At 39.7% G+C, this 16,172-nt stretch overlaps 1 protein-coding gene across 4 annotated transcripts in view; it reads right to left on the bottom strand.

Moving 5' to 3' along the window:
• The window catches only part of TMTC4 (transmembrane O-mannosyltransferase targeting cadherins 4), a 54,862-nt gene extending 38,942 nt beyond the window's left edge, over positions 1-15,920 (bottom strand). For 2 of the 4 annotated variants that reach the window (XM_079323591.1, XM_079323592.1), the window contains exons 1-5: positions 15,801-15,920; positions 13,385-13,600; positions 8,806-8,921; positions 6,729-6,945; positions 2,667-2,754 (exon numbers count right to left, since the gene is read on the bottom strand). In XM_079323591.1, the coding sequence (XP_079179717.1) occupies positions 2,667-2,754; positions 6,729-6,945; positions 8,806-8,921; positions 13,385-13,546 (583 nt within the window). In that variant the 5' untranslated portion in view covers positions 13,547-13,600; positions 15,801-15,920. The remainder of the gene's footprint in view (positions 1-2,666; positions 2,755-6,728; positions 6,946-8,805; positions 8,922-13,384; positions 13,601-15,800) is intronic. The other 2 variants (XM_079323594.1, XM_079323593.1) reach the window with 2 other exon arrangements.
• Between the last annotated feature and the right edge of the window lie 252 nt (positions 15,921-16,172).

Raw genomic sequence — 16,172 nt, 5'->3', positions numbered from 1 at the left:
GCTTAGGAGACATTGACTAAGTCTGCTTTTTAAATTTATATGTGCATATTTTTAAAATGCATGTTCTTATATACAAAGAGAGAGCAGCTTACATTTGGGACTGACTCCCTCAATCTATTCAGAATCAAACTCAGCTAAAGTCAGATAAAAGTTCTTTACTCCTTATTTAAGCTATTATTTGAGACTACCTAGAAGATCTGTTCACAAAAGAAGGAAATTCATAGCAAGGGTAAAACTTTTTATTTATTTGCAAACCCATGGACGAGTCATATTCTACCACGGTGACTTCCCCATATTTGGTGGCCTTTTCCTAAAACCTTTGATACAAAGAATCACAGGAACAGCTCAGTTTGGAAGGGGCCTCCAGAGATCACTAAATCCAATCCTTGCAGGAAAGGAAGCCCAGATGAGATCACCTAGAACCCTGTCCAAATGCATCTTGAAAACCTTCAGTCATGGGGACTTTCCTATACAAGCACTCATATTCAAACAGCTGCAGGTTGGACCAACCTCCCCTCCACAAAGGAAAAAAAATATTAAAAACCTATATTACATAAACATAACTATATTAAATATATTATAAATATAAATATAAATACATTATTAAATATATATAAAATTATTTAAAAATTATAAAACTGCTTATGGTCTTTGATGGGATTCACACAGAGGACAGATGGATACAATGGTGAACAGGACTGTTGTTTGGAAGGGCTATGACAAGCTGGAAGAACGGGTCTCATGAAAATCAAAAACAACACTGTGCAACAATTAAGGCCTGGGCAGCAACTCTGCATCAAAAGGTCTGGAGTGCCTGGCTGATAAGCTCCTGGCTGGTGAGTCAGTAGTGTGCCTTTGCAGCAATCAAGGTGAAAGACTCAAGCATGTAACTTGGATACAAATTCTTGTGAACAGAACAGTCTAAACTTCTTCAACAAGTTACTGAGGGAAAAGCAGGCAGTGAAGGTGACAGTAAACATTGACCTGAAAGACAATGCTGACAGAATGTAATTCTCCTTGGCAAAATTGCTTAAAAGACACATCTGCTCCCCTATTATGATGTAATGCTGAATAAAAATCAGTAAGGGCTGCTTAGTATCTTATCTTTGAACATTTTCCTTCTTCGACATCAATGAAACAAATTTCAGTCCAAGAATATTATTACATTGACACTGATTTCTCAAAGCTATTAAACTGGCCTTCACAAGCTGAAGAGCATCTTTAATCAGAATATACATCCTTAACCATTCCCAAGATGTCCTCTATAACAAAATAATTAGAGGGTCCTATATAATTGTCTCCAGTGGTCATCCTAAGAATTTGGCTCTTGAGTTCTAGAGCAAACTAGAAAAGCAAAGATTATTACCCCTGCCATATAAGTCTACCTGTCTACCCAAGACATTGGACAACAGATAATGCAATATTTTATCTATCTTACTCTACCCTCTAATATAAGAAACATCATAACACATTCATATCCAATAAAACAGGTGAAAAAAGTATAAACAAACAAGCAAGAACCCAAAGCAATTTTTCATCAAGAAATCATTCGTTCAGTTGAAAGAAATTAAACCTACTCAAATGGAAGAAAAATATATCCAAAGTAAATAGGAATCATCCTAAGTAACGTTTGAAATGGCAATATAAACTTTTTATATCAGCAATAGAAATATGCACAATAGTTCCAAATAATCTAAACTGGACCAGCAGGAGCTGCTCACAGCACCTCACAGCTCTCTGTGAACTCACTCACTCCCCTCAGCCAAACTGAGGTCTCTGTGATACCTTAACCATGCCAGATCCCCAGCTCAGCTCAGGTGCCTCTGGAACACCCTGCCAGCTCTGGTTAATCATTACAGGCCATGCCTACTAAACAACAGACAAGCTCTTCACAACACAGCCCCTTGTGGGTTCACCAAATGAGTCCCTTACTTTATGTGGTAGAACACATTCAGATACCAAACTGCATGTCCTGCATAGCTTGTCATGAACATGTGTCTTCTTGTGTGCTTATTTAACAGAGCCCCCAAAATCATTTCTCCACAACTGCATTTGAACTGCCAACCTGTATTCAGATCAAATAATACCAGAGATCCAAAAGCTCACTTGAAAAAACACCTACCAAGGAATTGTTCATGTTAAACATAGCTGTCTTATAAAAACTCTATGAGTAACACTATATTCAGCATTATATGCCAGCACTTGCATATTGCAGGAATTTAGAAGGCTTAGTCATAGCAGTAATTCTTTGCAATTCATTAAAATACAAGTAATGTTCTGAAAAGTTGACTCCTGTTTAAGACACCCCAACATAATGGCATAAAGAGTAATAAAATATTTAAGCATGTACATTTGTAGGTTTCAATTTTTTTCTAAAATACTTATTAAAATACTTCATTACACTTCTACACAATAAAACATGCAGCAAATAAGCCTGTCAATAAAGTGGACTTTTCTTAAATTCAGTGTTTTACAAAAATTAGGAACAGCAGCCTTTTCAGAATTTCTAACAATAAATACTTGCTAAAGCAAGTTTTTAAAAAAAATATATTTTATGAGGGTAAACAAATCAATCTGACATTTAAAATTTTGCTATACTTCACTGAAATGTACGAATGCTGAACATATACACAATAGGAAATTAAAGGGACAAACAGAAGGCTTACTTTCTCTAAATGCTTTACAGTAGCCAAGGAATGACAACAAGAAGAACAGGGCACACAGTAGGTCTGCTCTGCCAACAATCCCAGCAACCTTAAAAAAATAAAATAAAGAAGTTTTAAATCATGAGATTTTTATTCTTAGAAAACCTGAAGTAAAGGAACACACACAAAGTGAAATATATAATAGAATATACCCGTACAATTATTTTTTTTTAAACTTGGTTTACCAGATTAGTTATATCCAGTTTTTAAGACGCATCCTATTTTTTTATTGGGTATTTATTAGTATCAACTACATAAAGAGTTTGGTTTTGCTTCATGAAAATTTTAGTTTATGGAATTTTTTGTAAGAAATGAAGGAGGACTTCACTGAATAAAATTTATACTCTACACAATTCTATGTTTTCTGGATCAAATTGCATTTCAGCAAAACACTTGGGAAACATGGAAATATAAACCAGTTTGGGTTGGAAGAGACTTTAAATACTTCCAACTTCCAACTCCCCTACATTTCACTACACCAAGTTTCTCAGAGCTCCACCCAACATGAACAGTTCCAGGGATGGGGCATCTGCAACTTTTCTGGGCAGCCTGTGCCAGTGCCTCACCCCCCTCACAGTAAAGGATTTCCTCCTAATATCTAATCTAAATCTACTCTCTTTCCATTTGAAGCCATTACATGGCTTGGAAGCCAAATATCCTGAACCACAATTAAATTGGCAGCTCTGCTGAAACACAAATCAAAACTGTTCACTTTCAGAAGACAAGCCAGCCTTCAAATTGCAATCTGAACACTCAGAATGGACAAATAGCTTCCAGCTTGCAGATTCAGGGAGAGAAAAAAAAAAAAAAAAAGAAAAAAAATAATCCCCCTTTGGCACTCTTCTGTGTTGCATTAACTGCATTAGAGCTACTCCAGCTGCATCTTAAAACATAAGTTGTACTAATGCAAAAGAAAATGAGTACATCCTGGGACCTCTCTACTTGAGATCTCTGCCAAATCCTTAAATCAAGTGCAGTCTCAGGGCTATCTGTCAGCTTTGGGTCAAGCCCCTAAACTGTATTTACAATAACTTGCTGAGACAGAGCAAGACAATTTTGGATCTTCAATTCTCAATTACACAAAGTGTCAGGATAACACCATCAATTTTTTGTGAAAATCATGACATGGAGCTGGTAGGGGACTGTAATGGCCCTGATGATGGAATCTCACTAGAACATACACTCAGAGCAAGGATCATGGAAATTCCCCTTATTTTTCAGTCTCTTTCTGCTTCCTGGAGTGCTGAGTTCCGTGCTTTCAGGAGATGTACAGAAGTAGGGCAGAACAGCTACAGGTTTTCTTTCTAAATTCACTTTTTGTGATTGTATTTCGGGGACAAAAGCAGAAACTTCAGTTCTTGTATAGCATACCAGTTGTCCCGTTTTGTGTGTGGAACAGAAAGAATAAAGTAAAAAAGAAAAGGGCATTTTTTGTGTCAGGGTAACATGATGGAGCAACTATTTCTAAATAACATCAGAGAAAGAGAAGTGTAGAGGCATGAGAGTGTATGACTGATTCCACTGCAGACACTCTCACTTTTACCCACAGCTTCACTTGAACACTGTAAAAGAAGAAACTGTTTGACTCCTAAATTCAGTTCAGAAGAACTTCTTGATTTATCTACAGCTGTGCACCTAACTTCTTTGCTGCTTCTTCTTCTATCTATCATACAAAAGAATTATGAGAATTAACTCAATAGCTGTGGAGTGCTTTGAAAGGTAAAAATAATGAAGTGTCAGAGCCTCAGGAGCTGCTCTTCCTAATGAGATAAAAGTTAAGGTGAGCTGACACAATTTTGAAAATAAATGTCCACTTGTTACAGCAAAGAGATTAAGGGGCTAATAATGCACATGTGGCCTCAGATGACTCCAACAGCAAAAAGTTACCTAAAATGCAAGATAAGACATATAGATTCTGGTAAGAAGGCAAACAAAGGAAGAAAATCAACCAGTTTTAAATCAGCATCAGATATATTCTTATGTCCACGATTCATTTAGTACTTCATCACTGAAATGTTACAAAGAATAGGCCTTTTTTAGAGCAGAGAACTACAGCACAAGAGTATTTACTTGTAGGTAGGAAAATTATAGTGTTTTCCTTACACAGGTACTGAAAGCATTGCACCTTTCAATATCTGTTTTACATGACAGTTTGTTTAGCTGTATAAACCAAAACCCAAAGCAGCAAACAGACGGATTCTTCACAATTCTATGTCAAAATATGTCATCTCATTTCAAAACCAGGCTGTCGGATACTTAAAACTCACAGGTTTAAAATCATAAGGAAAGCTTTTTAAGAGATGCTGCCAGACTCACACTCATCCTAGAAATGCAGCAGCATAATGACTTCTTCACTGCAGCAAGATTTATCCATCATGTAAATAATAACAGGCCTTTTTTCATTCCTGGATTTTAGAAGAGACCTGATATATAAGCATGGTACATTTTCCCCCACTTCTTCCACTGTTTGCCTGAAACATTTGCAAGTCTTCAAATATGCAAGCAGACCACATCACTTGTAATTTATTTGACACGACAAAGGGCTTATTAATATTCTCATGCTGATTTAAATACATTTTGAGAGTCAAATGGAATGAAGAATAAATTTATGGATATTGATAAAGAGGTCAATAGTAGGTCTACTACAAAGTTAAAACTCAAGTGAGATTTCTCTTTACATGTCAGAACATCAAAAGCACTGAAGACTTGTTTTACTTTACTCTGACATCTAAAACTGGTTTTGGAGAACGAATATGGAGGGCCCTTCTGACACAGTGCACTCTCACAAAGAAGTTACTGCACAGACGAGTGAACACCAGAGAATGATTGTCAAGATGTTTTAGCCACACTGCCAAAAAAGGTGCCAAATTACTAATGCATAACTCTGCACTATCTCTAGTCCTCAGATGCAAGGTCTCCAGTCAGCTGAGAGCACAGCTTTCAATAACTTTTTCCCCACCAATAATGTGCAGAGCAAATGCAAGAAGCCAAGCCCATGGCATATTGTGAATACATGAAAAATCAGTGTCACATATGTAGAATGTGCACTGCAGGATTCACTGCTCATTGCTAGGACAAAATCAAAATTAAAGCTAATACTTTTTCTGTAGCTCAGACCTTCCAAATTAAAACAAAAACCCCAAAAAACTTCCTCTTACTGTGATAATTTTATATTTCATTTATTCATTATCACAAGATCAAGAAACCAGCGATGACATTCAGCAAGCCCACTGGCATAAGGCCATAAGATTTTCTCAACTACAAGCACAAAAGAGGTTTTTAAGAACCTTTTTAAAGAACCTTCTCTTCACAGAATTCCCACACAAGGACTTTGATTTTGGTCAGATATTTTAACTGATTGCTACACATGTGCCATCCTTCTATTCTGCATCTTTACTTCTTTGCTTTTGCCTGCACTATTAAAGGGCCCAGTACTGTTAAATTTGTGCTCCCCGTGTACATAATTACAGACTGTGATTAAAAAAAAATCCTTTAATCTTCTCCTTAATATTAAAAGTATAAACCCAGTTTGATCTCTCATGAAACAGGATGATTTCCAGCCCTTTAATCACTTTCATGGCTCTTCTGAGCACTCTCATTTTTTTTCCAATGTTGTCTTAGCAGCACGGATGCAAACCTGGATGCATTATTCTAATAGTCACATACAAAGTTCATAGAGTGCCCCCACTCTGATTTTAAAACTCTTTGCTTTTTTTTATCAAGGCAAATGGAAATGAAAAGTAATTAGGGAAATCCAGCAGGTAGGGAAACTCTGTGCTATCCTCCTTTAGTTATTGTACTTGAATGATTTATCTTCCTTAATAAGGTCCAGCTCAGTGAAATTACAAGCTTTGGACATACTAACCATAATATTTGATTGTTCTATTAAGTCATGTGCCAAGAGAAGTGTTAAGAATATATAACAGCAATCTGTAGAGTATAAGGCTATGCCAGAATTAATTAGCAAAGACAGTCAAGAACTTCTAAAATAAAAATCTCTGGAGGTAATTTTTCAATACTTACACACTCAGTGTGCACTGGATGCACAGCAAAGAGCAAAGCAGCAAGAAGAGAGGACTTTGGAGCCAGGTTTAGCCGTCTTCCTTTATTACTGAATTGCAATCCACCCAATAATATGGAGAACACATCAACCATCAACACTGAGATAGTACAATGCAGTATTATATTGATGACATGGAAACCAACTGGGTAGAAGCCTCCAGCAAAAAGGTAATTCATTCTATATAGAAACAAAAATATTAAGGTATTAATAGAAGATAGAAACAATATCCCAGTCCTTAAACCAAGGTACTCATAGGGATAGCACATAGACACAGTATCTATCCTTTCCAAACATATATTGTGTTAATCATTCCTATAGTCACTTAGGGCAGGCTTTTGGTCAACAATGTAACTTCAGTGTTGCAACACAGGAGTATCCTGGGATAAATAACCCAGCCCACTGAGGTATACCCCTGCCTTTAAGAGTAGCCACTAGATGACATTTTGTTAATTAAACCTACACAGTGAGGAAACTAATGTGCACTGGGACTATGATTTCCACTGACATACTGTGAAAGAGGTCCTAGCATGTGGTTACAATCAGTATCCACCCTGAAAGTAGCCAGCACATCTTGGTAACTGATTTGTGAGACAGGTTAGAGAGACGTTTCTTACAAATATTAGAATCAGAAAGAAGTGGAAGTGAAAATTCAGTCTAAATCCCTATTTAAAAGAAGAGCTCTGCAGTAAAATGGCTGAGAAGAAAGAATTGTGCTATTATCCATATGCTTTTATCAAAAGGTAAGGTACACAGAAACTTAGTTTGAATAAGGGATTTTACATAGTTCTTTTGGTCAATCTGCATTTGGCATAAATGAAACCTATTTAAAAACTTAACCTATTATAAATATGATACACATAAAGGTTGGAGCTTAGGGAAATTAAGGAAACCCATTTCTTACTTGTGAAAATAGCATTTTATGGACCATCTCCACAGGCTCATCTATATTTTCAGATATAGTAATGACTGTATCCCAGTTCACTCTTTAAACAAACCAGAATGTTATTAGAGATGGAATATACCACAAGAGACAAGGAAAAAAAAAAAAAGAAAAAAAGCAAGCATGTTCTGTGTAATGCACTGAAAGCTTTAATAGGTTTAGGATTCTGACACGTTCTATTCAGTTGCTTATTTTTCTTGATGAAAATGTGAAGAAAGCCCAATAGACAGAGAAACCCACAGTGCTAGGTACTTAAAACACTGACATTACCCTAAAGGGTCAAATTTTGCTTGAATATGGGGACTGAGAGTGGGAACACTGCTTCTGCACTTACTTAGTCCCTGTCTAGGAATGGGCAATGCAGAACAAGCACCAAGTCCCCACTGACACCATTGAGTCACAAGGGGAAAATAAATAAAGACTGAGTCCTCAAATATTCTCTGCATTACTGTGCCAGATTTCTACATGGTCTACTGTTTGCTCAAATCTTTGTGCAAGAAACATGAGCTAAGCATCTACAAAAGTAATCCTCTTAAACCTTTAGTTATTTGACAAAACTAGCAAGTTATATATAAGCAGATATTTCACTAGATTCTCAGAAACTTGAGTTAGAATATTGGAGTGAATAGATGGGAAGACTATACAGAGAGCTGGTGGAAAAGGCAAATACCTTGATGCTATTTATAAAATAAACAATTTGACAGCTCAGCAGGAAAGCAGAGAACAAAAACTACAATAGCTGTTTAAGTGGCAGCATGGCTAAGTGAAGGGAACATACACCTCCCAGTTCCTTGATGATGTGACATACTAAACCACACTGCACCAAGTATCAGGTATAGAAGACCATTAAAACAAAATCTCTGAAAATATAACTACAGAATCTCAAAATAATGAATATTTTGGGAAAGAAATAATTGGAAAATTAAAACACCATTTGAGATTAATGTAGTGAACTCAAAAATCGTATTCTGGAAAGGTATCCAACTACCCTCCAGCTACTTTGTTATTGCCTTTTCTGTTGCCACCCCCCTTAACTCAATTGAGTCAATATAGGTTAAAAAAATATTCAGACCTCAAGCAAAAAATACAAGCCTCACCTGAAAGTTAGGACAGTTAGTGGTCGATATGATTTATGACTGGTATTGCTGCTGAGTTTGCTACCCCAGAAGTCATGATACCACAGGTCACCAAGTGGGGTTTCTGCCCTGAGGTCCTAAAAGAAAACAAATTACCAGATGCTTAAATTTTTTCCTTTGTTCAAAGCAGCTAAACCACAAACAAGCTCCAACTAGTACAGGCACACGCTGCTATGGACATAGCAGGAGTTCTGTTGGCTCACTGCTGGTATTTGATCCACGGTACCTAAGTTTGCAATGAAGGTCTTGAATGCCTGTCATTGTAAAGGCCATGGCCCTGGATTCTGTAAGTAGGTATAGCATGAAATTTAGAGCTATATTCACATCAGTTTATAATCTGCCAAGATGTGAAGCAAATAACCTCCTTACCTTATAATTTTGCAAAAAGCCTTTGATTTTAGGTGTAGGTTATCTTGCAAAGAAGGCCAACTACAAACTGCTGCAAAATAGCAATTTTTTACCAGTGCAGTAGCATAACCACTAGTGAAAGCATGAAATCAAGGAGACTAAAGGTAGGAAACAACAATTAGCTCATTTGAAGCCTTGCTTTGCACAGGACTATTCAAATAATTGAGGTTGTTTTAGCTCTTAATACATGAAATCCAGAATCAACATCTCTATTTACTGCTCTAAAAGATTAAGACAGAAAGGTAATGAATTATTTTAATTTGGGGTGCAATAGGAGCCTATAAAAAACATTGCAAAGAAAAAGGCTTGCTTGCTCTTCCCTTTTATCTCAAAGTCATGCTGATAATGAAAAATCCGAATAATATAGGCTATTAAATGGGAAGCATACACTTGGCAGGAAAAATAAGGATCTTGCTAGCATCTGCCTCAGTTTTCTATGAGGACAAGCTTGCAAGTTCAAACTAACATATACTTGCCCTTCTTCTACTTCCCTAGTGCAATTAAATATCAATTTATGCCATGGCAAAGTACATGCAGGTTAAAGACACTTGAGATGGAACCTAAGAACAAAACTGCACCTTCTGTCCTGAAAATAATTGAGACCAATGAACCAAAGGAGGTGAACAAGACACTACAAACACAAGTAAGTAGACAACCAGGCTTACTAACCCCATGAAAAGTCTTACAAACCCTGGAGCCCCTGTCTTATTATTCCTACAACTCCATCTACTTACAAGATTCCAACATTGCAATTCCCTTGGTTTATTAATTCCAGTTCCTCTTCAATGCTGCTAGCACCTCACTAGCTTCCATGGCATCTTGAGCACTCCTGTGCTCTCTAGTACCTTCCACCTCACCCTTAGCTAGTACTTTTGGCTTGCACATACTCCCAAATTACAGCCAAATTGCTGTACCCTGATGACTAGGTGCTGCTAAACTGAACTTAAAATAACTCATTTTTTTTCCTTAACAAGAATATTCTTAACATATTCTTTCATCCATCCAAAAATACAAATTAAAAAAAATTCAATAAAAGATTTTTTTCTATCACTTGGTCAAATTCGTCCAGGATTAGTCAAATGAACTGAAGTATTGTCTATTAGGTAATTAATCAATAGATTAGAAGAGAGAGCAGGTCTAAAAGTGCAGTCTGAAAAAACCTAGACTGCAGCTGTCAATTAAGGCACTCTCAGGGAAATTCTTAAGAAATCAAGACTCACAGGGGATTCTACTTGTGCTTAAGAATTACCAAGGTGAAAAATTCCTTCACGCTCTCACAGATGTTCCTACTGCCAAGTAATAGCTAGAAATTTCTTTCTTCTCCCAGGACTATAATTTTAGCCTCAGGCACCTAAATTCCTGTTCCATTCCTCATTGGAAAGCACAAACCCTAAAGGTCACAATTTGACTCTCAGAGCAGGAACACACTCAACCAGCAGCTCTCTAAATCAATTCAGCCAGCTTTCCCAGGGACAGGCTGGGACAGGGATGCAGACCAACATCTACTGAAGTCTTTGTGCTCTGCAGGGGACAGCTGTCAGAGGGTGGTGTGGCCCTCAGACTGCTTTCCCAACCAGCAGCAGTACTCCTTATGTACATAAGATCTATGAAAGACCTACTTTTATAAAAGTTAGTACTGAAAAAGAAAAGTATGTCTTCCGTGTCACAGATGGTCTTCAATAACTCGAGATGGGAAATGCACAAGGCTTGATTTCCCGTTCTGCTATAATCAGCCTTCTTTTGTCTTCCATCGGAAGAATGCAGGAAAAGCTGAATGCATGGAATTACTAAGTGATTAGATTACATTTCCATATGACCTAAAAATCTTCAATCATGCATCTTGCCCTTGTATCCGAGTTATGTGAGAAAGTTTTACATTAATTTTCCTACTTAGTGAACTTACTCTAAAATAGGAACTGTTTGCTCCAAGAGACACAGCTGTTCAAAAGCTACATGTGATTTGCTCTCTAAAAACCAAAAGTAGCTATCAAATAATCTCTAAATATTTGATTAGCAGCAACTTACGGACAGCAGAGTTCAAGATTTGAAGAAAGGTCAGTTTTTCTATATAAAGGCTTATGGAAATGACATATTGTGTCTGAAGCTCTGCTTTATCCAGCTGTTTGTCTTGCCCAGTAAAGAAAAAAAGACAAAAGCCACTGCTGTGTACCAGTTAAAATGCTGCTTAAAATGATAAGAAAGCATCTGGAAAACAGCTATTAAATGCAATAAAATCTAGTAATTGAATGTTTCATGGTACAATAGGCATGAGGTCAACTAAATGTGTATCTTTTGCTAAAAAACCAATAAAGCAAACAAAAGATTGGGATGATGGCAGCTAGTAAATTAACATAAAGGGCACTGTGTGGTACCCAAGAAAATACTACAGTAGCAGTGCTCAGTAAATCTATAAAATTACTTCAACTACTATCTTTCATATTAAATAGGAATAAAATATGCTATGCTTTGTTTAATAAACTGTGCCATTGCTAGATAAACTCCCTCCCCATTAAACTGGTAAATTCATTGTCTCTGCATTTTTGTTGTGGATTTTGAATTTCCATATTTCCATATGACCCCTGTGTTAAAATGATACTGTCACAAAATCCTTATTTAATTTCTAGGGAACAGTAGAGGATTTTGATGTGAAAAATAGAATCAGCCTCCCAGTTTTTCAAACATACAGACTACACATAAATTAATTTATTTAAGCATTTGGTTGAATTTCTCAGCATTGCCAACAGCTAGAATCCTGGTGCAGATTGTGGGGTTGCATAGACAAATTGAAACACTTTTAGAGTAGAGACTGAAAGAAATGGAGAGAAATTACAAATGTGAAAATTGCACATTAACAAAAAAACCTGCCTTGTTTCAACATCAGTCTTTTGCTCATTTTTTCAGGAAATGAAAATATTATAAACAGGTCCCAAATAAAACTTTGCAGAATGAAACATTGCCAGGAGCTGTGCAATCTAAAATACAATACTACTTTACAAAGCAACCCCAAAGCAACAATGCTATAAGTTCTTAATTTGTCTGCAGTATTCTCTTGAAAGCTTTGAGATTTATTTCCATGCTGACAGATGTATTTTCCCCCCATACATTTATAACTGAAGGTATCATGACTTACACATGCATAACAAAAATTTGTCTAAGGAAACAGCAATTCTGCATGATTCTAAAAGGCACACTGTGATAAGTTGCCTCTATATCTTGTACAAGGAAAGATATAGAGAAAAAAAAATGAAAAAAAAAGTGAATCGTGCTCTAGCAATATGAGTCTCCAGATTATCCTCTTTGTAACCCCATGGCTTCAGGAAGACAGAACCAACAGATGAATGTGATTATTTTTATCCTGTGCTTTCCTTTCTAAACATTGAGCAAGTACCTTTCAGAACAGCATAAAAGCTGTAACACAGATACCCACCCATGGGCACAGGCTCAATCAGTGCTACATGTGATCCTGTGAAGTGTCTCAGCAATGGAAGACACTCCACTGCTCAAAGTCAAAAGAATCTCAGCTAGAGGTTTGTGTGAATCACATGTTAATTTCTAAGCATTTCAAGGTCTGTTCATTGCATGTATGGTAAGCTTTAAAATGGAACACAAGAACAATCCACCATTATCTCAAAAAAATACTGTAGTCATGAGAACTTTAAGGGGGGAAGGATGGAAAAGGGAGTTTTGCTTGCTCCTGTAACATTTTAATGGTATAAACTATACCTGAAGACCTCCTGCACCCTACAATAGCTTAATAATGTCTCATGTACCTGCAACCAGACTAAGTTTGTTCACTGGTCTTATTCCCTGAACCTGAGAAGACAATGAACAAAACCTCCTATAAACATCCATGGGTATCAGAAAAGTTTACTGTACACTCTCCCTGACTTAGGAATGACCATAAAATTTGACTTATTGGCAGTCTTGATGTACGGATACCCTTAAACCAGGCCTAACTTTAAAAAACACCTAATACAACAAAATGAAAAAATTAAGTTTTTAAAAAAAAAAGTTATACCTAAAGGAAGTTCTTTACTAGGCTGAAACTTTTGGGCCTATTTAGATCAACTGTTGCATCATTTATTTTCTTATGACCATTTATGCTAAAGGGTATGAGGAAAAGGAGACAAACCTTATTATTGATGATGGCTTCAGAATCATCAAAGACAAAATCTCCATCATAGCTGTTAGCAAAACAGAGGAAGGAGATTAATGCCACAACCATTTTAGCCCAGTATGATGGAAGGAGGAACCATGGTATGTCATGGTCCAGATTATGTTCCATTTGTGCCATTCTGTGAAAAGCTTGTTCCAAGTTGGGAGCTTCAGCATTATGTTGGTTGAAAATCTGGAAGAAAAAAATACAAGTGAATGGTTACAGCTCTAATTCACTAGAAAAGAATTTTAAAGGAAAGTTGGCTTGGGAGAGGAGATGAAGTTTCATATAACCTTACATTTTTTCCCCTCAGTGCCTCTCATAGTTGCTGGAACATACCTAAATATAATTTTGTACTTCAAATGAGGAAGTAAAGGCAGAATTTCTCATGGTTGGAGCACAGAGATAAATACAAGAAACTCTTAGATGCTAAGGTAAAACTTTGGCACAGACAAATTCTAAAACCTAGAGCAAATCACTGTTTTTCTGTTTCTTACTGCTCTTTTCAACCAATACAAACAGATGCATCAGGGAGACTGTGAAGCATTTATAAAGTTCTGTAGAAAATGATAAACATCCACGTTTGAAAAGCAAACATTGTCAATTGCCAAAAGAACTCAACTCCCTTCAGTTAATCAAATTAAAGGACCTAGTCTTACACATTCCCCCATGAAAGGAATTCATACAAACATCAGATAGACATATGGAGATAGCAGTTAATGGACTAGGCCCTAAATCTCAACAATTTAAGCAATGAGACAACAAAATCCATAGAACTGAGATGGGACTAGTGTTCATGAGATCATTCTGCACACCTCAAGGGCAGCTGAAATTCCACTGCTGTATTCATGGGCTCATGAGGTTGTTGAGGCAGATGAAAAAGATTACAACATTGCAATTCCCTTGAACACATGAGTGATACATCAGTGTGGAGGCACTAAGGCTGGAGGCTTGCACCCATGAGCCACCTTTACTCAGACAGGTCTCTCTGGATGCTCCAGAGCCAGCCTTCTGTCTGGACTACCCTGCCTCTGCTTCTCGGGTGCTCAGACACTACTGTGAGTGGTCTTATTATCAAGTGCTGGTATAAACAGCAAACAAAGGAGGTTATGAATGGAAAACTGCAGTAAAAGCCAGGCAGAATATGACTTTTTTTTTATTTTGTAAGCCCAAAGAATGATAGGCACTTATAGTAGCCCATCTTCAGTTTCTTCTTTATTTGCTTATTAAATCAACTGTTGCACTCCTGAAAATATTGCATTTAATACCTTTATATGGAAAAATAGAAAATCAAAAAGAGTAGCTCCAGTGCACGCCTGCAAACATTGGATTTAGTGTCTTTGCACGGTCTAGGAAAACAGCTCCAGTCATTTGGCTTCTGGAACAGAGCTGACCATTAGAGCTGTTACAGCAATTGCTCTGTGGCTTTCTCTTTTTGCAGTACTTCATTCCGGAGCCCGCTCATTCCCGATTCCTGCACACACGTGCGCAGGGACAGGCAGCACACCCTGCCACACCAGTGCCCCTCCTCGCCTTGGCGACCATATGGCTGCTCCCAAATTCAGATAAAGTCAGTAACCGGGAGCCGTGCAACCTGAGAGCCTCGAGCTCCCTGGCTGAGCAGAGCAGCTGCCTTAAGAGCAAAACCTTTCCTCGGAGTAGTTCACCCTTGTGCTCGTAGTTTGACGGAAACAAAGAGAGCAAGCGTGGCTATTGACGGAGGGAAGTGCACGGCGTCGCTCCCAACAGCACGGATACATCATCGACACGCACCACGCAATTAAAATATTTTACCTACTCCAAATTCATTTCGCCCCGAAAGTTTCTCCCATTACGCTTGCTCTATTTATCCGGCGCCCTGCCGCTGCCCGCGGTCCGGCGCATGGGGCTCCTCCTTTGCCGGGCAGCGCGGGCACCCCGCGGCACCGCCGCCTCCCGGAGCGCCGCACACGCCCCGGCCCGGGGCAGCGCGGAGCAGGGCGCCTGCCCGCCGCCCTCTGCAGGGAAAGCGAGCCGAGCCGAGCCGAGCCGAGCCGGAGAGCGCCCGCCGCGCACCGCGGGCAGCCCCGCACGGTGCCTCCCGCCGCGGCGGCGGCCGAACCACGGAGCCCCGCAAACTTGGGGGGTCCCGGGCAACCGGCGGGTGGTCCTGGGGAAAGAGCCCGCCCGGGAAGGCAGCGGCGGCTGCGGGTAAGGGTCGCGGCTGGGGGGCAGGCGAGCCCCGCCGGGAGTTTGGCGGTGGCCCTGCCCCGCTCGCCGCTCCCCTTTTGTCCTGGCGGCGGCGGCGGCTCCGCCGTAGGGGGGGCCCGTCCCGTCCGGCCCTCACCCCCGCGGGCGGTCCCGCCAGCAGACGGGGCACTGGCGAGACCCCCGTTCCCCCGCGCGGCGTTACCTGCGAGGACACGGAGCCCGCGCGGCATCTCCCACCCGGGAGCGAAACTCTCCCGCCCGGCGAGCCCCGAGCCGGAGCGGCCGGCGGGGGTGGGGCCGCGGCGGCTGCGCCTCCGGGAACATCCCCGCCGCCCATTGGCCAGCGCCTGGCCCCGCCCCTCTCTGGCACCGCCCCCGAGGCAGATCCGCCTGCCCATTGGCTGCGGCCGCGGTGACGCGCGGTGGGCGGGGCCGGGCGGGCGGAGCCGGAGCTTCTCACGCCTCACTCGCGGTGGGCGCGGGGCCGGTGCGGGTCGTTCTCCCTTCATCGTTCCGAACTCCGCACCCCGCGCACAGGCGGGGCTGGGCGGGCTCCCGGCAGCGCTCCCCGCTC

Source organism: Erithacus rubecula, assembly GCF_903797595.1.
Source record: "Erithacus rubecula genome assembly, chromosome: 1".
NCBI classification, from domain to species: Eukaryota; Metazoa; Chordata; class Aves; order Passeriformes; family Muscicapidae; genus Erithacus; species Erithacus rubecula.
This window is presented reverse-complemented; position numbering and strand designations above follow the sequence as displayed.